Source organism: Mercenaria mercenaria, chromosome 16 (genome assembly GCF_021730395.1).
Source record: "Mercenaria mercenaria strain notata chromosome 16, MADL_Memer_1, whole genome shotgun sequence".
Lineage (NCBI taxonomy): Eukaryota > Metazoa > Mollusca > Bivalvia > Venerida > Veneridae > Mercenaria > Mercenaria mercenaria.
Window position 1 is genome coordinate 30,283,731 of NC_069376.1, and position 26,109 is coordinate 30,309,839.

Consider the following 26,109-nt stretch of genomic DNA (forward strand, 5'->3'; position numbering starts at 1 on the left):
AGTGCTTGATAAGCAATGAGTAAAACTTTAACATTACTATAAGCATATTCTAAGTCGAAAAGGGGCCATAATTCAGTCAAAATGCTTGATAGAGTTGCCTCCTCCTTTTTACAGACTGGGGTCATGATGGTAAACATGTATGCAAAATATGAAAGCAATATCTCAATGGACATTGAAAATATTTGGGGTGGTACGCAAACTTTAACATTTATTCTAAGTCGAAAAGGGGCCATAATTCAGTCAAAATGCTTGATAGAGTTGCCTCCTCCTTTTTACAGACTTGGATCATGATGGGAAACAAGTATGCAAAATATGATAGCAATATCTCAATGGACTTTGAAAATATTTGGGTTGGTACGCAAACTTTAACGTTTATTCTAAGTCGAAAAGGGGCCATAATTCAGTCAAAATGCTTGATAGAGTTGCCTCCTCCTTTTTACAGACTGGGGTCATGATGGTAAACAAGTATGCAAAATATGAAAGCAATACCTCAATGGACTTTGAAAATATTTGGGGTGGTACGCAAACTTTAACATTTATTCTAAGTCGAAAAGGGGCCATAATTCAGTCAAAATGCTTGACAGAGTTGCCTCCTCTTTTTTACAGACTGGGGTCATGATGGTAAACAAGTATGCAAAATATGAAAGCAATATCTTAATGGATTTTGAAAATATTTTGGGTGGTACGCAAACTTTAACATTTGTGTGACGCTCACGCTCACGCCGGGGCGAGTAGGATAGCTCCCCTATTCTTCGAATAGTCGAGCTAAAAACCTATCAAAGTATCTTTCAAGTTCAGAACTGACTAGTAGATCTACTGAAATAAATAAATTTCTTTTTAATTCACTGCACAAGATATTATATTTGAAAATTTCTATTAATTGACTATTTGAGAAAAGTTCCTTGGACCTTTCATCAACGAAATTTACCAAAATTCTCTAATATAAAGCAAAGAAAACCTGTAATTTGTTCAGGATAATATTAAACAATAATGTTCAAATCAAATAAAAGTACATGAATTTGTATACTGGGTATAAATACTCAAACAGATTTTCTGAAAATCTATTAATAAAACAGTTTTACTTTAAGCTAAAATTAGTTAACCACTGGACCAATGAAAAATCAATATACCTTGTAATGAGGATGTGGAAAATTGCTGGAATCCCAAAATGTGTACAGTAACTAATAAATGGGGATCCAGAAACTGAATCAAAAAAATAGGACAAGTCTAAAAATAAATTCCACTGACTAAGATTAGTAACAAAGTACTGGCTTGTTGAATATACCTTTTAATTGTAAAATATATTGTTTTTAAAAGAAAATTTTATTTTGATGGCAATTTCAATAGATTTAAGAGATAAAATTTAGTTTGAAAAGGGATAGATAGAAGAACTACAAAATACATTATAGCTATTTGATACAACATGCAGAATCCTTCACCAATTATAGTTTAATTCTGTTAAAATCCCTTTTACCAAGTTAATGTGACTTGTGAATTTTCTTTCTATCTTTTACAATTGACCTTACGCCAGATAGCCTGTAGCCACGCCTACCAGTTTTCAGGGGGAACAATTCATGCTAGGCCCGACAAACAAAGGAATCAAATGGCGACGGCAGAAATATTTTGCCGGACATTCTAGTTGATTTCGGCGTACGCTACCTCAATTCACACGTATTTCTAAAGTGAAAAGACAAAACACAATCGTTAATAAGTGGATGTTCTGTAGCGAAACATAAAATCTATAAAAAACAACGATACGTTGTTGTTAAAAGCCGGGAACTGCACCCGAGTATGAGGAAATCTAAACAAGGCAGGGGGCCGAGCGGAAAACACGTAAAAAAGACGGAAATCTCTGAAACCATTATACTGATTTTGTGGGTTTTTTTAATTGTCCGTTTCTTTTTCATTATAGAAACGTCAAATTTCGATCTCCCGGAAATCATGTAGGGTGTGACTATATTAAGCAGACTAGAACATTGATTTTTATTAATTAAGGTTGAAATCAGACTGTGGATTCTGAATCCTATTTCAAAATAATCAGATAAATTAAATAAGGTAATTTACATGTACCGGAACTCATTTAAGATGCTCATATCATTGTTCAACATTATTCAGATACATAGCATTTAATGTCTAATACTTAGACATGATGTGTTTTAAGTATAAGTAAAGAAAGTTCTCTTATTAGAATTAAAACGTGTAAATGATAAATAAATAAGATATAGTCCAAGGCGATGATATAGTCCATACTCATATTTCAAGACACATACCGGCGCATCGCAGCTTAAAACAGTGTTTGAGCCTACCAAATTTCTTTATAAAGTATACAGAATGAATGTATAATTTTTTGTTTAAGAACATATCTTCTTTATACGAAATATGCTATTTTTTCTGGAATTTTAGACGAAGTTTACGCTGTCTATTAAAATGAAATTTAGAACGGAAGCACACACCGAGTGCTAAGTCAAAACTTTGAGCGCCTGGAAAATTGTTGATTAGACTCATTAAAAATAATCTTATATTAATCATAGTTTTTATCATGTTTATTATTTGTTGTATTATCACCCAGGTATGACTTAACATACACCAGTGGGAGATTGATGTAAACCTTAAAAAATGCATAAATCATGTTTCCGGTACATTAAGGCATAATATTTACACGTTACCATTCAAATAATATAGAACATCAAATACTTGTGTTTTATCAGTACATACTAGTTACTCTGGTAACTGATGGAATATTTTTACTATTGAATAAAGAATACTAGGCACTTTTGTTAAATAAGAAAGTTAATTTTCATAGAATTTTAGACTGATTTAAATGAAATAATTAAAACGTTATAACACAATGAGTGCTAAGTCGAATTGCTTTGCTTTTAAACACTTAAGATTTTTAAGATCAACTATTCTTGAGGACGTCCACAGAGCCTGATACATCGTTGACAATATTCGAGGTCTGAGAGTGGATTTGGAAAAGGGAAGCTCTCTAGTATTACACTCTCTTCCCTGTGTCTGATGTAAAGGTGTCGTAACGTCACCTTTTTTACAATTTTGAACGATTTTTCGGTGGTATTTATATTCTTTCACTGGCGAGTCCGGCACTAAGTTTGACGGACAAAATGGCGGCTAACAACAAGGCTTATCAGTTCTGTTATCTGATTGGTCAGTTGGAACCTGTCAATCAACACTGGCGTAAGGTCAATAGCACATCATCTTGGCTGATAGTGATTCTTTTTTTTTCATTTGTACTTTATTGAAATCACTAAAAAATCCTAACTGATTACTGAAATACTAAACAGTTGTAAAGTTTCAACATCCAATTTTGAAAATGTTTGATTGATTTAAGTACACATTAATTTTACATTCACTCTAAACCTGTATGATATAATGAACACAATTCTCTCAGATCACTAGCTGTTTACGGGAGGAATCACCGTGTAAAAGTCAAATCAAAATAAGTGTAGACCAGTCTGTAAATACTGTCTCTTCTGTCAATGGTAAACCTGCTTCCAAACTTTTCCATACACTAAAACTTTTCATTTTACTAGTATAATCTTTCTATGTATGTTGTTTCGTCAGAATCACCGGATTTTTTCTGTATCCTAAACTCAGTGTTGTCGACTTCTGTAATTGACTTTGTACTTCTGTTCTGTCACCCACTAACATTATTCATAAAATTTCTTCACTTGACAAATTAATCACCACATATGTATAAACATCAACATATGTGTGAAGTCTGGAGTACATCTGACATTGTACTTATAATATAAAATTCTGGTTCACGTATTTTTTAAGAGTATCCTGCACAAAGCTCAGCAAAAATTTCTCTCAGAATTGATAATTTATAAATTAATGTTACTTCAAATACTTGTCAATCTGACTGCACATCATTTAACGACCACACATTTACAGTTGACACCTCATCACGAACTCTCACTGGGGCTGCATTATTGTACTCGCCCTTACTTGGAACTTTACCAGTTATAAGAAGGAGAAATGTGGTCTGTTCTGCTCTTTATTATTTCCTTAGTATCTGTTCTACCAAGAAATTTCCCCAAACTGTACTCTACTCATATCTGGTTCTGAAAATAGACATAATCATATCTGGTTCTGAAAATTGATAATCAATACAATTCGCATTGTTACAGAATACTAACTTGATTACTTATAATTAAATATTTTAAAATTATGTATACTAGGTCTTTATTAATTCATTCATAAATCATCATGATAAAACATATTTAAGCACAATGGTCCATTACTCCAGAAAAGATAAAGGAACCTTAAGGCCTCAACAGATATTAAGTTCTAGTTGTACAACACTAATTTAATTATCTCAAAGATGTACTATTTTAAAATAGGTACTGAAAAGAATGTCTGAATGTAACCATTCTTAATAAAAAATAATATCCCATGAATTTGATTATGCATGACACAAATGAGCCACGCCATGAGAAAACCAACATAGTGGCTTTGCGACCAGCATGGATCAAGACCAGCCTGTGCATCCACGCAGTCTGATCAGGATCAATGATGTTTGCTTTCAAAGTCTATTGCAATTAGAGAAACCGTTTCATAGCGAACAGCATGGACAAGACTGCGCAGATGCTGGTCGGAAAGGCAATATGTTGGTTTTCTCATGACGCGGCTCAAATCTTACAAAATAGAACATGTCCTAATCTGTAGGTCAAGAAAGATTTGCGAAATCAAGGAATAGCATCGTACACACGATAACATTTGGCTGTAGTGTACATCTTAAATTTAATTGGTGTTGTACAACTAAAACCTACCGTCTGTTGAGGGCTTTAGAATGAACTAAAATAATTAATAAACAATTACAGTACAGTATGATCTACTATCAAATGACAATACAATATATTTTACATGACTCACCAGACTTTGGAATCTGTAAACCATAAATGAACAGGAACAATGCCACAACACTCATGACAACTTCCGCATTCATTCTGGTGCTGTGCTATTTTGTATTGATGTCGTATGTATTTCCATGTTGTTTTTTTCCAGTATTTATTTTGGAAATTTTATGGAAAAAAGTAGACAAGCTTTAATTTACTGTCACCCAGTGGCTGCTTTTAAATTTCTGACTTTTGTAAGCTGCCTTGTCAAGTGGTCCAATTCAATAAGTTCTTCCTTCCTGCCATTCTGGAAACTGGATAAAGTCCTCATGGATCACTAGTGTAGGAATTCCGAATTGCCAGACAAAATGTCCTTTTTTACGAACCATATTTAGATCTATAGAAATACTTCACAGTCTGTTCCGGTACTCTCGACAGCTACCAGTTACTGCCTAAAACTGATGGCAAACGTAAAACAAATGACAGACGTAGTGAGACGAAGAATTCGTCAACTTTTTAGCCAAAAAACTGCATCAAGACGACACTTCCGCATTGCGCCAAAACGAAAAAATCCCGCGATAAACTTAGATTTAAAAGCCTCAACGAATAGTTTCCTTCTACCTTTTCCATAAAGACGCCGATTATTGAAGATTCTCTTGGAAAGCAAGCAAAAAATAAGTAAAATTCAACACACTTAAATTTTTCGACTTTACGTAAAACGAGATCATTCGCGCATGCGCACAAAATGTATCGAACTACCTTAAGGTTTCTTCTGTCTGGTTATATTACTCGTTATAAATAGATTTTTCTCATTTTTGTACAAGCGCAGTGACACTGCAACTTATGTTCATATTACCAAGTAGTGAGATGCAAACAACTAAAAAGAAAAAAAGAAGAAGATTAATTTCGTTATTTACATTGAAAGGCAGTTCATCAGACCATTTAATCCATAGTATTGTAGATACATTTTGCATTAAATAGCAGTGTTTAGATTATGATGCAAATGTATCTGAAAACATATATTATCATTTCAATACAGTAAACATTTTTTGACCGCTAAACTTGATTTGATATTATAGTATTTTTTTGAAGATTACTAAAATTTCTTTACTGACGTGTCTGAATCATGAAATGATTATGAAAGGATATTAAATTATGTTACCCTGTCATTCACGTTTCATAATAGTGGTAAAATGTTTATAAATCTACATTTGAGCATGGTGAACATTTACAGTGAAATAAAAGTGCGCGTCTAAAACAGAAATTATCATATGAATGACAGTTGTGAAATATTTACTAAGCTGTAGGATTAGGAGTACCAAAATCTGCATTAGGCAAGTACATTTTTTTGACCGTATCACAGAATTTCAGATATAATCAGAATATTTTGTCAATCACTGAATTAGCTAACAGATTATATCAAAAAGTGAAACATCTTATTATTATTATTAATGATTAAACGATTAAACGACTGAAACGATATTCTACAAACAAGTCCTCATAAGTGGGAGTCCGAGATAGATGCGTTAATCACACAGCAAAATGTATGACATAAGACAGAAGAAAGTATCAGTATTATATAGCTAACATACGAAATATCACTTTATATAATATTGACTGAAATATTCAATATTCTATACACGTTGGGATTTCATAAAAAATGTTTTGATGAACATTGGAAGGTTTATACCATCAAGTCAAAAAGTGACTTGCATGTCTGAGGTCATTTGAAGATCTTAGCAAATGTTCATTAATACTCGTATCTCTATGTTCTTTTTACTAAATAAAATGCCATTGCTCAATACTTGTATTAAGGTAACTTTATAAGGGTTCATATGATAGTTGCCTTGCAGGCAGACGAAAGAACAAACGAACAAAAATTACCTCTATATCGATTAAAAAACAACAGGAATGGGAAAACTGGATTATAAATGAAAATTAATTAGATAATAAATACAAAACTTGATTTCTTCAATTTTCTATCTATTTACGATATAGATAAGGCACCATTTTGTACCTTAAGATACGGCATTACTTAAGGTATCTCGTATCTTACGAGCAAAAAAAATCTCTACGAGGAAGAAAAGGTTACGTTACGACCACCTTAGGACTGAAGGGTCCTTTGAGTTTGTAGCCCAGGGGTGGCTAACTCGAAACTTACGATATCGCTGAATTTACGAGGTTATTTACGACAGTGTTAAGGTAACACTAAGGCAATGCTATTTCGATAACTCAAAGCATACCTTATCAACCTCGTATGTTGAGCCTGACTTACGATAACGTAAATGTATACAAGAGTTGTCCGTAAGACAGCGCGCTCCACTACTCGGGGATTTGACAGTAAAATGAATATATGTCTGAATAAGAGACCTCTTCTATAACAGGAAGATACAAAGGGGCATAATTCCATCAAATACACAAATTAGAGTTATTAGGATTATTACAACAAATGCAGATGATGATAGTAAAGATATAATATTATTTCGATTTTCAAGTTATTACCTTATACAGTACCAAAGTTATGTCGAGAAAACGAAGTTTATTTAAAAAAAAAGTATAAAAGGGGCACAATTTGGTCAAAAATACAAATCAGAGTTATGGGGATTGTTACCACACATGCAGATGATGGTGATAAAGATGTATTTCAAGTTTCATGTCTTTATCTTTTATTGCATTAAAGTAATATCCAGAAAACGAAGATTGCCAAAAAACACAAAAAAAAAAAACAAAACAAAAAAACAACGTTTAAGTACAAAGGGGCATATTTCTGTCAAAAATACAGTTAGAGTTATGGGGTATGTAACCACACATGCAGATGATGATTATAAACAAACAATTTAATTTCAAGTCATTATCTTTAAAGTACCAAATATATGTCTATAAATAAAGCTTTCGAAAAAATTTAACATGAAAATAATTCCAAGTATAACTCCTTTGTGACCTTGACCTTGGGTATAATGGGCCCAGCCCCTGCATATACTATGTTTGTATGCTGGACAATGGTTATGAGAAGTTACAGTAAGATATAAGCAAAAGTAACAAAGTTATGACAGAAAAACAAAGACAGAAAACTTTAACCTTAAAAATAAATTAAGTAAGACCTTGGTGACCTTGACCTTGGATAAAATGGGCCCAGCCCCTGTTCATACTTTGTTTGCATATTGGACAATGTTTATGTAAAGTTACAGTAAGATATAAGCAATAGTAACAAAGATATAACAGAAAAACAACGGTTGCCGAAAAACTTTAACCAAGAAGGGTCACGCCGACGCCGACGCCGATGCCGGGACGAGTAGTATAGCCCCCCTATTCTCCGAATAGTGGAGCTAAAAAGTGCAAAAAAATGAAACGGGAATCTTTCACATTTGTAATAGTCCCATCTTTAAGGAAAAAATTATATAACAACTTGTAATTATTTCTTTCATTTTAGTGTTGATTTAGTTTAACTAAAGCAATTAGAAAATACTTATTAAATCCCACAGGTGTCCGTACCGGAGCAAGGGTATATGGAGATTTTTGGAACTTCGTGAAATCGTTCAAAAGGTCCCTTTTGTTGTTGTCTAAAAATGTCAGTATATATATTCTTCGGATGTCAGATATTTCCGTATTTGAAAGCGGCAACCTAGATATTTCAGAAATATGTTTAAAACGAATTTCGTGTAATAATTGTTGATTCTACGGAAGCGTGAAATGGCCAACAGACGCTAATACGTTTTATTACGTTACGGCCGCGGAAAGAATATAATTATAGTTGATATAATTATTTATCGCCTTTTTCAGACATATCAAAAACACCCGGCCCAGTGGGCCTATAAGCCAACAGTGAATTAAATTAATGGCTTGCAATAGGCACCCTAATGTGTTTTCTTGTAAAAGAAGTCAAGTGCCATATTTGTGATCAGGAAAGGTTAATAGGTTCTTATGTAATTGTACTAAAACAGTTTGTAACTGACCAATAATACATTGAATATATATACAATAGCGACAAACCTATATACAATATGTATATATATGTTAGGTAAATTTGAATGGTAAAGGTAAGGCGCCGACAGTGGTTAGTAAGGGAGGTTGTGTCCCACCCTCCTCCGTATATGGTGTACGAACTGATTCAAAACTCTCAAAAAGCGCATCTTGCGGTTTAGAAACCGCATCTTCCGGTTTAAAAGCGCATCTTGCGGTTTTAAAACGCATCTTGCGGTTTTAAAACTGCAAGATGCGCTTTTTATACATTTGAACCTGTATGCAGGTTCTTTTTATAAACCGCATCATGCGGTTTTTTTATCTTCCATTTTCGGTGATGTTACCAATTTTACGATCAGACAATCAGAATGCCTTTTACATTTTTATGGCGCCGAAAAGCAGTTGGCGCCACATTCAGTTATTAACAGCCACCAGGATATCTTTGCAAAACCAGGATTTTGGCAAACTTCACTACCATTTCTAAGTGACTTAGAAACTTCTATTTATGTTTGGATGGTAGTTTATGGACCATTGAGCAATAACTGAATGAGTTTTGTAATATTTCAAAATTATTTATGTACAAAAAAAAATCAAATAAAAAATTTTGTCCGATCGAAAATTCGATTGGATATATGGTGTCCGGTCGGAGTTTTTGAAAATCCAGTCGGACATTATTCCCATATTTCGGCGTGCTGGATTTTTTCCGAATTTTTATCAAAGAAATAAATGGTATGTTTAACTAAGTTTTCTGTTTACAGTAATTTTTTCTGGGTTTGAGACGAATTCAGCGATAAATAAAAAAATCCCATTTTAAAAGCTGGAAAAAAAATCCGATTGGACATTTTCAGGAAAAAAATCAGATTTATTGTTGGCGGTAATTATATGATAAAATAAATACTGTTATACATAAAATGTTAATTATAATACTTGTTGCAATTCTTTGCGACCAAGTATGTTGTTATTAAATAAATAAACAAATAAATTTGACCTTGATCCCTCTCTCCCCCCAAATATGCCCTTGAAATTTGTCGTTCTGCTATTCTGCTGGAGTTATTCTGCTATTCTGCTGGAGTTGTTCTGCTATTCTGCTATTCTGGCCCTCTGTTGATCCGTAATTTTCACACACAAATTCGTCACATGTGTGAAAAAGTCGTACGAATTCCTCACACATGTGTGACATATTTGTGAAAATTTCGTTGGTACTAAGAGGTGGTTAAAATTGGGGATCGAAAATTTCACAATACCTACTTGTGACATATTCGTACGTATTTGTCACGCAGTGTGTGAGGAATTCGTACGAAATTTTCACACGTGTGACGAATTCATTTGTGTGAAAATTACGGTTCAACCAAGCTTAAATGGATCGAGTGAGATAAGGACCTTAGATCCTATGTTACATTTAATGGCGGCATCTCAGATTAGTCTAACGTATATAAAGGCGACCCTTTGTCCCTTTACCATCTTTATATTATGTTTTCAAGGTTTCAAGTAACAATTTATGATAAACAAAACGTGCAGCTAGGTCAGGGCAGACTCATATCGTTTACATTAGAGTATTTTGTTCGGGTTAATAAAGAATTTAAGCATTTCAGTTAAATAACCAGTTATGTTAAGAAACATCTTTTATTTAAGTTGTTGCTTGACAGACAAATACATATCTGGAATAATTTTTGCATAGATGCTTCTTACACTGCACACATTATCTCTCCAAGCTTCCATTTTGAGGGTCATTCCTAACCTTAAACTTACTACAGATTAGGGAAAAATTCCTCACAGTGCCATGAAATTTTATTTATTGACAAATAAGTTTCTTTTATTGTTACTACGTAATGTATGTAATCTTTAAATGTTTAAAGAATTATACCAAGACTTACTGTCTTTATATCTTTACTATTTTGTTATTGGCTAATTTTGTAAACTATCCCTATAATATATTTAGAAACTCGGCACACAAAATGTCTGCTTGTTTGTTTCAAGGAAGATAATTATTGCAAAACTTGGGAACAATAATTATATTAGACCCTATTACAAAGAAACTATTCACTACTCATGTGCATGTGGGTTGTGCACAACATTTCATTACTTCATGGTCAGAATTTATTAAACCAAGTATGTTTTATGTCTGCTTGGTTGCGCAAGGTGGACGTACTTTCAGTGTTGCGGATTCCAATCAATGTAAACTCCGATTAAGCCAGTATAAGGGGGCATGAGGGGTGTTATATATTTCAATACCTCCCAGTATTAGACTTAATTAAATCGAGTCTGGTATTATTTTCTTTGCTTGCAAAGGTTCTTCTAAAATATTTCATTCAACCAGGATTACAGCACATATTTATTTTAATTTATATCAACATCTCATTGCATGTATACTCAAGATCCATTACATGATACAGCTATTGCAGGCTTTGAATAGTTTGCAAGACACCTAGACTATAGAAACTGGTAAATATGAGTTAAAATTAATAAAATTTCATCCGGGTTGACGCATTTGCAAAATAGAGATTCTATTCAGCGTTTATCCGTAAATATATAATATTTCTAAATTACATACGTCAGTAAAATATTGTGATTTTGTATGGGAAAACAAAATAAAATATGTTCTAAAGGTCGTTTGCAACCGAGTGGGTAGATGCGTTTACAAAAGTTTCTGTTTTCAATGAAGTGAACAAAAAGAGTTAATGATCCCGGATTCTGTTTTCAATAAAGTGAACAAAAAGAGTTAATATCCCGGATTCTGTTTTCAATGAAGTGAACACAAAGAGTTAATGATCCCGGATACAGAGTTAATAACTTGACAATTATCAACACATTCCGAAAATGATTGTCGATGGCGGATATACGCTTAAAGGGTACATTCATGAGAAATAAACCTCGCTGTGTCATATAGTTTCGCTGTTTTAGTATTTAGTCTCACAAAAGTTTTCCTAACAAATGCAAAGTTGTGACAGGAGACCATGTAATTTAGTTCTAGTACGTTAGAAGTGCAATTACAAAGAAAAAATATGAAATTTGAATTGAGACAACTCATCGTGGGTTAAACAATAAAACATAAGACTTTTTGTTTTCAACGTCGCGATATATTTCTAATGACCTAAGTTATGTTTTCAGATTTTTTCAATTCAGTTGATTTGTGTATGTTCGGTCTTTTTTTTTTTTTTATAAAAATACGGCTTAAGATTTTTCAGATAAATCATTATACAAAACACATTCTAGCAAAATATATTGATTTCTACTTTAGAAATATGTATTGTTTGACAACTTGTACTCATTGTTATAACCAGGTTACGCCTGTTTACGCCTGGCTTTGGATTCGTCTTACGCCTGTTGACGACAATGTGGCAATTAAAACGGCTTAGTCATTGTTACTCCTTTGGTCCCGAATTAAACGAAATTTACCAAATGTTCAAATTAAAATGTTTAATAATATCTAAAATTAATTCAGTATCTAAACGTGGAGTCGGTATACCAGTGCACACCACAATACAATATACATATACATAACATATAAACCTCTACGGACAAAAGGGACACTGAAAATGGTAACATCGTTTAGAAATGGTCAGAAACCTTGAACAGTGAACAACCTCACACTTTAGGATCTAATAATCAAGAAACACATTAACAAAGCGGTAAACAAAAAATAAAACAAGTGGGCACAAAGAACAAACTAGTTTGGCACCGTCTTGCTTTGCTTTGCGTGTGCATGCGTGCGTACGTGCATGTATATTTGTATACGTGGACCTTTAGTGCAAGAATTTGTGCAACAATTTTGCACCTCCTGTAAAAAGGATGAAGCCTCGGTGCAAATACACCTTTTAAATTCTTAAGTTAACATAAGCTGTCTCAGCATATAATAAATTAAAAAATTTTCTTTAAGGTACTCAAACTATCAAATAAGTGCTGTTTGACTCGGGCAAATTCAGCATGGGTGATTTGGTACTCACGCTCATAACGTTTCAGTTACTTCTTTGACATCATAATTTGAGCTTTGAACTACAGACTGCACGGCCTTTGCAAGTGATAACTCTTTGTCATAGAAGACTCCGATTTTCCCATTGTCATATAGGATTTTAGCTACTTTTTAAAACGCATAACAGTGAGAGGAAATAAATAAAGGTGACTACCGGAAATCGCTGTTAAAATTTCATATTCAATATGTATCGAACTGGAGTGAGAGCTAATTATACATAAAATATTTACAAAAATAAACGTAATAAAGGCAACTTTATGACAACTAATCATAACTTTTACCAGCAATTACCTTATACGCTGGTACTGTATTATAGTTTATAATAGTACATGTATATTGATTACCGGACCTCTAGCCTGCCCAGTACGGGTTGTTTAGAGGTCCGGTAACCGGACCCCTAGCCACAAGTGGATAGGGATGGGCATTTTGACGGGGTTTCTTACTGGTCACGATGTATTCAGTTTGACAAAGAAAAACAATTATAATCTACAAACCTTTTTAACTCTTGTACTACTTCCATGGCTTCTGACAAGTCGGTCAAAATATTTGCACATCCGGGATTAGTATAAATAATGAGACCTCGGGTAGACCGATTTTACATTCTTATATTTTACGTTGTCTACCTAGAGGAGGGGGATATCGACCAGTCAAAAAAGTATAACGATATTCAACTCTCGAGTACAATTATTTGGACTAATCCGGGATAGGCTACAGTCATTCTGTTGACATTTCTAATCAACGCGTCCAACCGGACAATGGCGCTGTCTAAAGCATCTTGAGACTGTGACAGTGACCTATTGATCGATCCCATTACAACTCGAACTCGCTCAAGGAAGTTTCCGATGTCCACTACTTTAATTTGTCATTGCTTGATATTAGCTGGCTGTTTTTTTTGTTTGTTTGTTTTTTTTCAGTCTTTCGCAAATCGCGCTCAAATGAATAAAGAGCTTTCTCATTGGTCGATAGAAAAACCGGGTAAACCGCAAGATGCGGTATAGTATTTCACGCACAAACGGTTTAAAACTGTTCCAGCGCATCTTGCGTTTAGGCACCGCATATTGCGGTTTATCAACCGCAAGATGCGCTTTACAAACCGCATGATGCGCTTTTAAACCGCAAGATGCGGTTTCTGAGAGTTTTGGACCAGTTCGTATCCCATATCCGTAGGATGGTTTGCGGGGGAGGGGGCGAGGGGGTGGGGGGTGGGGGGGAAGCTCCCCCAAGGAAAAATAGCATATGATATGAAAAACACACCTTGGTGCGCTGTTTTTATTTAAATGAAAAAAAATCTCTTTCCACTCTATGGTCTACCCCGGGTATATATTAATTTATGGTTCATTTGTAATGTGCCTCTCTTACGATGGAGATCTCGGGTGCAAAACAGAACTTACCTTTTGGGAGGTGAATGTATAATATCCTTCTTGATGGAGCTCCTTGTTTATCTCATACGAGTAAAACTAAATGTAAAAATGTTCAAACAATTTTCACTACTATTTTTTTTGCTAATTTAAGAGACAAATATGCCTTTTCTTGAAAATATATTGCTTACCCAGATTCCTTTGTTCTTCAAAAACAAAGTGCTTGTTACTTTAGTGCCAAAAGTTTGCAGCAAATTTGCGGCAAACAAATTTGCATAATTGTTTGCACCAAAGTCGCCGCAAACTAATTTGTATAAATAGTTTGCCAAAAGCTCGCCAGAACATTGCCAGAAGTTCGCCAGAAAGGTTTTGGCAAATTCGCCGCAAACTTGTACCATGCAAATTATGTTTGCCGCAAATTTGCTGCAAACTTCATTTGCATATTTATTTGCATAAATTGTTTGCGGTAAATTTACCGCAAACTAAATTGCATGGTAAAAGTTTGCCAAAAGAAAGTCTGCGGCAAATTCACCAAAACGTTTGCGGCAAATTTGCCTCAACGTTTGCCGGAAGCATGATATTTTGGTAAGGGATTATTAATTATCAATTTTTGTGTTCTTTTTCTTTTGAACAATAGAGAAAACAAAGGGGTAGCTACATAAATACCCATACATGTAGGAACTTCCGTCCGTCCGTCCATCCTTTGTCAACAATTGTGTTTAAAGGACATATCCTCTAAAACCACTGAATGGATTTTGATGAAACTTTGGCTAGATGTTCAAATGGTTCCGCTTGGTTGCACAAAGGAGCCACCAGAGCTAAAAATAGAAAAACCTTCAAACAATTTCTCCTCCTAGACCGATAGTCCGATTTTAAAGATAAAGGTAAAGATAAATTTTATTTACCGTCGCTTTGTGAAACAATGTACAAAAACTCTGTAGGGCTTTTGAGCGACCCTATTTTAAGAACAGATGCGCAGCTGCGAAGTGAAAATCTCGCAAGCATACAAAATTAAACTGGCTAATTTTTTTTATTGCAACAAGAAGTCTGTATCATGCAATGGAGATTGCTTAATATGCAGTCATTGCTTATTTCATATTTTGTTTGAAGTACAGTAAACTGAAGTAATAGCTTACTGGTTTATATAATTAGTTGATTTAACGTGCATTGGAATTCACCAATAATTGTCTTACAATTTAGGTACAGTGATTGTCCTACTACTTGATTGTTTTAAATTATTTTGTAAAAATCCTGACCATGTGAAATGTTACCTTCATACGCAGTATAGCTAACGGTTTAAAGAGTAATATTTCTATAATAAGATTATAATACAATGTCAAAAATTGATAAACTGTTGGTTGAGAAATCAGCAAAGAGACATTTTCAAGGCTAATAGTGTATAACACTGCAGACGTAATTTTCCACGCATAATAATTATTACGTTATTTGCAGATATCATAGATATACATGTATCTTATAATTGCACTTAAATGTATGAAATTATCAATTATTCCATCATGTCCATGGTCACAATGTTGTAGAAAATAAAATATTATAGAAATCAAATAATTACACCTAGTTAAATCCTACGTGTTTTGCCGGTACAAGTCATATAATATTACAGTATCTGACAGCCAATTCACAGTGAGATAAATATGTTCTTTCTTTATAATTGGTGATTACAGTTTTTTTCAATGGCCTTATAGGTAAATAAATTATATGTATTATATTTCAGAAGACCTTATACAACATTTTAATAAAATATCCAATCAAGATTTCAGTGTAATATTTGGTTTCAGAGGTCGTTCAGATATATCAACAATCACTTTTCGCATTTCACCATTGTGATCTCGCGCTTCTCCATCATGGGCAGGCGATACGTGAAGCGCGGGATCATGATGGCAAACAGCGAAATCATGATGGCAAAGCGCGAGATCACGATGACAAAGCGTGAAATCGAGAATTTTTACGTACACGCTAAAATGCACCATTTTCCGTTCTCACATTGATAAATAATCAAGGGGAGGATACACCGACCCCCACCCGCATTACGTCTGCATACTAAAATGTCCTAGCTACGCGCCTGAACGTGCCTTACCCAAGGACACACCGCAATGGGAGTAGTAAGGAGTCGAACCAGGGGCCTTCACCTCCATAGGAAAGCATCTTAGCGGTGTGTCTTTGGGCAAGTCAGTTTATCACAATAGCCTCAGTCGACCCAGCTGTAAATGGGTATCAGCAAATTGCCGGGGATGAGGTATAATTGGCTTTAACTGTTTTTACATTAGGGTCGCTCTAAAAAGCTCTACATAGCTTATGTTTCTTAAGGCGACGCTGAATATAATTTACCTTTACCTTTATAAACACGGAAGTAACATTGCACATTTTTATCGTAAACTAGGCAAGTGTCGTAAAGTAAGATATAATGGTCTGTATAATTGTTGTAAATTGATAGGCATATTGTCTTTTGTTTGAATACCTACCTACCTACCTATCTATCTATCTATCTATCTATAAGGGTTTTACCCTCTACCATAATTTTCTAAATTTTTGCTGAAAGGTCTAAAATGGTCACACCCCTGTGTGTGACATGTACATACTACAGGCTTATATTATATAAGAAACTTTGAAAATCTTCTTCTCTGAATCCTTAATAGCTAGAGCCTTGATATTAGGCGTGTTACTGTCTATTGTAACTGTTCAAATCATTGTTCTAGGTTCAAAAATATGTGTGGCATGTATATATAATATAAGCAAACAAAGAAGAAATCTAACTGTGTACTTGTATATGCAGGCTGCAAAATTAAATATTCACAAGTAACAGTGATTTGTAGTATCAATACATCTGTAATTTAAGGTAAATAATAGGGGTGTTTTTAGTTTTGGCCGGGTTTTCGAAGGACACTCTAGCTTATACATTAGGTCTGTCCGGGCGGATGGGTAGGCGGATGGATGGAAATAATGAGTCTCATGTTAACCTTTTTCACCTAGGACCTTGAAGCTGCATAGGTATGTTGGTCTTGATGTGTACGGAACCATATCGATTTCAGAGTATATGACCTCAATTGATTTCAGGGTCACTGGGTCAAAGGTCAAGGTCACAGAGACCTGAAAATTGAAAATTGTTTCCGCTCAATATCTGGACAAGTATTTCTCCTAGGACCTTGAAACTTCATAGGTATACTGGTTTTGATGTGTATATGACCGCAATTGATTTCAGGGTCACTGTGTCAAAAATCAAGGTCACAGGGACCCGAACATGTGTTCACTTAATATCTGGACAAGTATTTCACCTAGGATCTTGAAGCTTCATAGGTATGTTGGTCTTGATGTGTACATGATCCCTATTGTTTTCGGGGTCATTGCGTCAAAGGTCAAGGTCACAGGGACCTAACAATTGAAAATAGTTTCGCTCAATATCCGGACAAGTATTTCACCTAGGAGCTTGAAAGTTCATAGGTATGTTGGTATTGATGTGAAACTGACCCCAATTGATTTCAGGGTCAAAGGTCAATGTCACAGGGATATAAACATTGAAAATGTTGTTTTTACAGCAATTTATTTCTTTAATTTCATTTTTTACCTATCCTTTTCTTTTTTCTCCCTTTTCCTTCAATATTGCTTATTAATTTGGGTGTGTGTGTGTGTCGAGGGGAGGGGGGGGGGGGGCGGAGAGAGGGGGTGTTGAATGCCATTATTAGAACTTTAACTCATTCAGTATCACCTAATTCGAAAACCCGTCCAGAACGCCGTCAGGCCTTATCTGCTTGTTAAAGTTATTATACAAAACTTTTTATTTGAATATATTAAATCATTTAGAAAGGTGTAATTACGGGTACTGGGTTTTTTATGTAAATGATGCAGAAAACGTCCAAACAATACTTATAAAAACTTCTGTTTTACAAATACTATAGGATATAATCATACCGAAACTCTAAAAACGCCTTACTTTTGTAACATATTGTGCATATTTGATTTTTTAGTTTTGCGAAAATTAGACAAACTCAGGCATAAACATTTAATTCCTCATTTTAAAATTAATCATACATGGCAATGAACGGGATGATTTTGCGCTTGAAATTGGAGTTACTCACAATATTCGGCTGTTAGATAAATGCATAGTATACAAGTTTGATAACTAGTCTAGTTTAGTTATGTTTTGAAAGCAGTGATATTTTACATTTGATATGACTCCCTAAGTTTCAATTTTGTATTTCCTTAACTTTAGGTGGTTGGAATAATATTTGCTGGAAGATGTTTGAATAGAGGTGAACCTGCATTTTGATGAATTGTGATGTGTCTGTACTACAACACGGTTTTTTGTATTATTTTCAGGAAGAAGTTAACACGGAAATTGCTAGAAAAATAATATGACATATGGCTGACGAGAAGGATATCTTGCGAAAAAGTATAGGGAAGTTGTCTCTACCAAAGAAGAGTGAAGGTAAGCTAACATTCGCATTTGATACTGTTTGATTTTTTTCCCCAAAGATTTTGTAATTTCATTCCATCAACCCCATTAGTGACCCTTTCATTGTGAAAGTACTGAAAAAGCTGCATATTTCATTTCGGAATTCATTCTTGATTCTGTAACTAAGATAGCCAAAAGGGAGGTTATAAGAATTTTAGAAACTTAAATGTTTAAGGACTTTTGGCTAAATATATAATTGTTGGTGTAAATCTTTGACAAACATGATACAATGTTTAAGAAATATTAAATCTTTTTTTTTTTAATTCTTATACTCACACTGGCCATAGTTTTCGAAGAAGCGGTAGTTCTAACGCCGCGGCTGTGGAGGGTTCGTTGAAGAAGCGGTGGATAAATATGACCGGATGAATATATTTCCGCTGTCATCGGTCAGGTTTCTAATGAGTTTATCCTATTTGTTCACATTTGACTTGAAACAAACAGTGAGACAGGAGGCCACATAAAGTGTATACTCTACCAGACACAAACTGATGTTCAGTGCAAGCCCTTTCCATTAAAGTAAACACTTCTGTACAGTTTGATGAGGGACTGCTGATTTTGTAGTATTTCAATTAATATTGAAGAATCTTTATTCAAAACGGCCATTGATTACGTTTGAATTATAGCGTATGTATGACACTATCAAACATCATTCATTTCTTCGTATTTCGTGAACTGCCAATGTAGATACATTTGTATATGAGATAGTTAACGAAAAATATTCCCAACTCAGTGGGCGGTGGATACAGTTGCAACGCATTACGGTGTGTACGATCTTTATACTTACCTAAACTGCACCTTTCCAGGATTTGATTCGGTAACGAACATTACATCACACTGTCACCGATCCATGGTTGTGCTATAAGGCCGGTCAGTGTTCAACACATACACGGCTAATAAGTTAAAATTTTAAATACTATTGTGTGCAGAGTAACAGTGAGTTGGATATTTCCCAATCATTTCAGTTTTTAAGCTGAATTTGGCATTCTAAAACACGTTGCCCCATCTTCTTTGCTTTAAATTGGTATTCATGCATTTTAATAGGAGCTTATTGCCTTTTTTCTTTATTCTTTCATCACGGATGAAACTGAAGGACAAAGAAATAAACAGAATAAAGGACGTTCGATCACTATGTGTATTCAGTTTAACTATTCACTTTGATTTTGCATAGTTTCTGAGCAACCACGGATACTTGCTTGTCCGCTTAAAATCTTTTTTTTTTTTATTTAAAACAATTGGCGGAAGAAAATGTATTGTCAAAATTCTTATTTACTGCAGATAATATAGTTTGAGCAACTCCATAAAATGTCATTCAGATTTTTTTTTTACATCCTATTCCCAAATTGACGCGGACTTACTATTATGAAAATAAAAAAACAGTTGTTTTTTTTTGTTTTAAATGTTCGTGAAAATTCATTCTGCCACAGAGTATGGAGAAACTTATTTTTAGTTATTTATTCATACATATCAATATAGTTTGATACATTCGGACTGCATCGTGGTCCAGTGTAACATTAAATATTGACCTGTTGAAAATTGATCCCATGGGTCCTTTTTCAACGGATGACTGATCAATTTTCAACGTCAGGCATTTTCAACGTTGAAAATTGATCCCGCCTGTTAGTTAATGATCCATCCACGCGTGAAAATTTGACCCTCTTTGAAAACTGATCCCAATAATCTTCCGCAATTTGCCTATTACCATACATATCAAAAATTAACATTTCTGTATTTTTTCAGGACTGTAAGTAATAAACGTTTAGTTACACATTCGTGCGCGCCACAAGCTAATAATACGTCTAATTATTTGGCAATCCATCTGCCATAACTCTGCAGATACTGGTCTAATATAGAAATTAAAACCCAGCTACTCATCTTTAGATGCTTATTAACGTCTTTATGTAAAATTGGTGACTATATGTGTAATGTATGGACGGAATGTCTGAAACCTGATCAACTACAGTCGGGTCATATTTCAAATTTTAAATTCAAAAACGCCGATTTAAGGCCGTTTGTTCGAATCGCAGTACTGGTCTGATTGTTTATGAAGGGATAATGCATGTTTTTACCTGTTATAACATCTGCAGACTCCCGAGGGATTGGTTGGTGCCCGAACCCGGAAGACGACGGTACCAACATAATCCGTGGGATACTGAAGATGTTATAAACACGAAATGAACATACGCTACCGCTATTCTAGCATAAAACGCTCAAAACTAATAAATGAATACATTGTCCCTCAACGTCATAAAATTTCGAAATGCGCGGGAATGTCCGGGATGGTTTTTTTCACGTTGACGTCATTTCCATTTTAATTATCCGTTTTAACGCGTATATATAAAAAAGGGTGTTTTAACAGCATGTGAGCGCGAGAATCTCTGTAAACAACACGTTTTCTCTCCTGTTTAAACAGCCCTGAAAAGTGACAAGAACAGCAGTTTTATGCTAGAATATTTATGGGTCTGTCATGTAATGGTTATGAAAAGTTGAAATGACTCAGGAGGCCAATTGTCAACGTTGTAAAATGGTTCCTATTTAAATTACCGACGGCGTCTAAATATAACGTTACACCACTGTTACAACACTAACTGATACGAATGCCCAATTTATTATGGGTGGATCAAGTCAAACCATTCACAGTTTAAGACTCGGTGAAATGGTGAAATGAGATATAATTGCGCACATTCCGAAACTTTCAGAATTATATACTGTGGAAATCGTACAGCCAAAACTTGTACGTTTCCATTATCTCTGACCTATTTGGCATGCCTTTTTCTAGCGAGATCGCCTATGTGGGGTGGTAAAGACCACCCACTTGTAATCACAAAACGTATCACCGCTTAAAGACATAAAGTGTCCAACTTTTCTCTGAAAGGAATGTATGCTAATTGCATGGGAAAAGCATGGAGATTAAAGGTGCCCAATCGGATATTGTCTTCAAAATCTGAAAACTTCTGAAGAATCATTGACTGAACTATGATGAACTAGAGAAACATTTTCCAAATAGTTTGTCAAATTGCTCACTAAACGATGTAAACTTTACTGAGATAGTGTATTTCGTTCTAAGAACGAAATGATTTTCCTATTATGTCTATGGTAAATACACTAGGCAATTTCTCCCGATAAATACGAAAACAAATGCTTTCTTTTTGTGTAAATATAATCAGATATAATACACAGGTGATACAATTATGTGTAAATCTACTTTATAAAATAATGTCATATCCCATTGGGCACCGTTAATTGTTACAATGCTGTTATTGTAATCAGTGAAGTATCTTAATTTGAGGCCCTTCAGCTCTCCTATTACTAGTGTCGTATGAAGATACATTTTATGAATTAAAAACCAGTTGAAAGAAAACAGAACTTCAATGCTATACTCATACAGTCATACCTTTTATTAGCTCGACTATTCGAAGAACAAGGAGAGCTATTCTACTCGCCCTTGCGTCCACGTCGCCGTCTGCGTCACACCTTGATTTAGGTTTTGCATGCAAGTTACTATCAAGGCCATATATCAGTAACCACTTGATGTATTGGATTGAAACATCACACGAGCCTTCCCTGTGATCAATCGTATTAAAATAATCAAGTTAGACAACTCTTGCTTGAATATAATTCAGATTATGGCCCTTGTTCGACTTAAAATGTTCTGGTTAAGGTTTTGCGTGCAAGTACCATCAAGGCCATATCTCAGTAACCACTGGATATATTGGATTGAAACATCACACAGGTCTTCCCAGTGATCAAACATATTAACATAATAAAGTAGAACAACTCGTGTTTAGATATAATACAAATTATGACCCTTCTATTATAATAGTTAATTCCATTGTGTCAAAGATTCGAATAGTCGAGCGCGCTGTCTTACAGACAGCTCTTGTTTTAAAGTCATACGCTAGAATTCCCTGTATATAAAATGGGCGAAATTTTTCTCAATAATAGAATTTCTTCAAACTTTGAATATTGAAGGACAATCATCTAAGAAACAAAAATATGCAATAAGAATTATAGTTCACCGGTATTGAAAAAGAGTTATCTGCCCTTGAAATCGGCATTTGTGGGTAAAATGACGTTTTCAAGGGCAGATAATTGATTTTTGCTGTCCTAGTGCCAGTGGATTTATGGTTTATTAAAGTCTCATCCACATTTACAATTTATACACACCATATAAAACCATTAAAACATGTGGTCATTCTAAATAGAATTGTAAGTGACTGTATCTAAAAGCCACATCTGTACATTCTGTAAACGAATTTAAAAAGGTAGATTATACACATTCGTAAAATTACATATAATCAGTATTTACAAGAATAGTTGGTGCATTTATTTTGATATTATACAAAAAAAGGTTAGAAAAATGATGATATTGTAACATTTTTATCTCATAATTAGAAGTTATAAAGTCCTAATTTTACTATCTCGCAACTCCTAATTATGAGATGAAAATATTTCAAACATGGCACTTGGACGCTTCCATACTTTAACATAAAGAGAAATCTTTATAACGTAAAAATACATCTCTTTGTGTCAAAGAGATATAACTAAAATTTACAGAGATATCCCTTATCTTGATACTTCTTGAAAAGTCTTGATGTGCCTGTCGAAGTCCGACCACACCCCACCGACCTGTCGAAAATCATTGTGGTAAACTTTCGTTAACAGTTCCCTGTCCAACATATAGATAATCTCGCCTACCTCGGGAAAGTTGTCAGTTTAAGCCCGGGCTCGGCCTTGTGAAATTATTTTTAAAGAAGCTATCCAGCAAGCCTGGGATAGTTTCTAGTTCTTTCCAGTGTGCTTCTCTTCTACAAACAAACGATCTCCGATGTTTAACTTGAATTTAACTAACCGTTAAAAATGACCTCATGACTGATCAAAATTTAACGACTGATCAGTTTTCAACGACCTTCTGATCAAAATTTAATGTTGAAATGTTGGCGTGGTCAGTTCTCAGCGATGAAAAAGGACCCATGGGGTCAATATTTAATGTAACACCGTCAATACGAACGGCAACAGTTAAATCCTGCGGGGACATGAAATGTGACACGTATGCATCGGAATGTAGGTTCTACGTATAAGTTTTGATACGAACCTTTTACTTGGTATTTTACAATTTTAATTGGGTATTTACGCAAATACGCAGCTTACCTGTTGCATTGGATTACTGATAAAATTAATATATGATGGCATGTAATAAAACACGTATTGAAAGGCTTGCCAGTCAATGGTCAAAACTATTTTCAATTGTTTTCCTATTTCTTTTTCCTTTCCTGATTTTTTATGAATCTTTATTTAATTTATTAAATATTTACTGAAAGTGATATTTTCATTGTTTTCTTGCGATTGTATAAAATAGATTAATATAACATATTTACAGTAAATGAGAGCATTTAAAGTATTTCGAAAGAAATGTTGTACCATCTCAAAAATAAATCAACGCCCAATGTTTCTGATATTTGATTAGCACTGTGACCGGTTTGACAGGTAATGAAGTTCTAGCCTTTTAAAAATATCATGGTTTCCTTATTTTCTTTTGTTAGAAGTTGGTAATCTGTTTCTTTGTTTAGTTTACAATATTTAAACACGATTTTTTTTTTCTTGTTATTTTGAAACCCTGTTGTATAATTCTGAAAAGAAAGACATGATAAGTCAACCAAATCCTAAAACGATATAACGCAGCAGCTAAATATACCACATTGTTATGATATTTTATGGATATATGTCTACCTATTTTTTTGTATATGATGTAAAAAATCGAATTGGGTCAGACATTAATCAGATTTTCAATCAAGTCCATTGAAAAGTTGTTTATTGTTTTGGGGGAAATGAATGTTAAAGTGTTCTTTCATATGTTCATATTATAAACATACAAAATGCAACAAACTTAATATGCAATTATTACGATAAGACGATAAGAACATGTTGTTAGTTCTTGGCAGTAGATAATAATATGTTACTTTCAACTGTCAGAAATCGGAAGGCTTAGTAAAAATCTATAGCACATGATTACTAAACATCCATTTTGGGCGGTTGTCGAAGACATACCGGCCAGTGCAAACATCCCCCACCCCAGACACTCCAAAAAATATATATACGGTAAAGTATGGCATACCGTTAGAGTAGAAAATGCCGATTTACCTTTAAGATAATTCGATTTAATATGACCCAGGGTCGGACATATTCCAAATAGTATAACCTTGGTTAAGAATTAGCTTAAAGCTATTTCATATTTAGTACGACCCAGGGTCAGACATATCGGAATATATATATATATATATATATATATATATATATATATATATATATATATATCGGAAAAAAAGATGAATCCAGATGCCTTGAATTTTTTTACATATTTAATTATGCTAATCCAAGTAAATTATATAAAATAATGTAACTCAACCGGTTTCACCCGTTTACGGGATCTTCAGGAGTAATACTGTACTGTTGACGTTAGCAACGTCGCTTGGTAACGACGTCGTTTTATTGTAATAAGGGACGTTACTCTTCGGAGTTTTTCAAGGGACGTCACTTTGTAATTATTATTGTGTTATTTTGCATTTAGTTCTGGACAAAAAGTATTAATTAATAATGTTTCTTTTCTCCTTCTTTTAAATCTGTCTGTTTCTTGTAATTTATAAATTGGCATTATTTTAAATTTTTGAAGTAAATCTTTTGAGCATTCTGCAATGTGGCGACTGACTGGTAGAAGAGCGTTTTCCGGATTCCTTATATGTTGATTATGAAGAGTTACTCGATTTCGTAAATTAGACATTTCTCCAATATAGTCTTTTGAACATCCGGAACATTTCATTGCATATATGACATTTTGTACTTCACACGTACCGGAAAATTTTATATGGAATTGTCGGCCATTTTTGAAGTGGTATTTATTTCCTTCTATCAGAAATTTACACAGTCCACATTTTTTCTTTCCACATTGCTTTATTTCTGGTTTCCTTGCCGATTCTGTAAATGATGCTCTTGTTAATAATTTCTTCAAGTTGGCTGGTTGTCTCTTGCTTTTAATGATTTTATTTTGCGAAATAGTTTCTTTCATTGTAGTATCGTTACATAATATTGGTAGATTTTCTCTTATTATGTTAAAAAATTCCAAATTTTTCGGATTGTGTGTTGATACATAAGGTGTTATATTTTCATCTTGTTTTTCTTTGGTCTTTCTCAATTCTTCTTGATCAATTGATAATGCCCTCTGTATTCCATTTTCAATTAGTTTTAGAGGATATCTTTGAGATGTCAGGAATTCTTTCAATTCCATTAATCGTAAATGTAAAGTGTCCTTCTTTGAAATAATTGTACATAAGCGTCTTGCGAGAGAAAATGGAATATTCTGCTTTGTATGTTTAGGATGACACGAACTGAACAATAAATACTGTGTACTGTCTGTTGGTTTATAATATATATCTGTTTCCCAGGGTCATACTAATTGTAACTTTGTCCGACCCAGGGTTGTACTAATATGAATATTTCTGA

General features: G+C 34.1%; 1 protein-coding gene across 5 annotated transcripts in view; it reads left to right on the forward strand.

Annotated features, from left to right (window-relative positions):
- LOC128549572 (uncharacterized) overlaps window positions 1–26,109 on the forward strand; it is a 372,750-nt gene that overhangs the window by 271,056 nt on the left and 75,585 nt on the right. For 3 of the 5 annotated variants that reach the window (XR_008367795.1, XM_053526547.1, XM_053526544.1), the window contains exon 2: window positions 18,484–18,588. Coding sequence is in view for 4 of the 5 variants with exons in the window: in XM_053526547.1 (XP_053382522.1) it covers window positions 18,522–18,588 (67 nt within the window). In the remaining variant the exon portion in view is untranslated. Of the gene's footprint in view, window positions 1–6,033; window positions 6,195–18,479; window positions 18,589–26,109 lie in introns of those variants that run through there. The other 2 variants (XM_053526545.1, XM_053526546.1) reach the window with 2 other exon arrangements.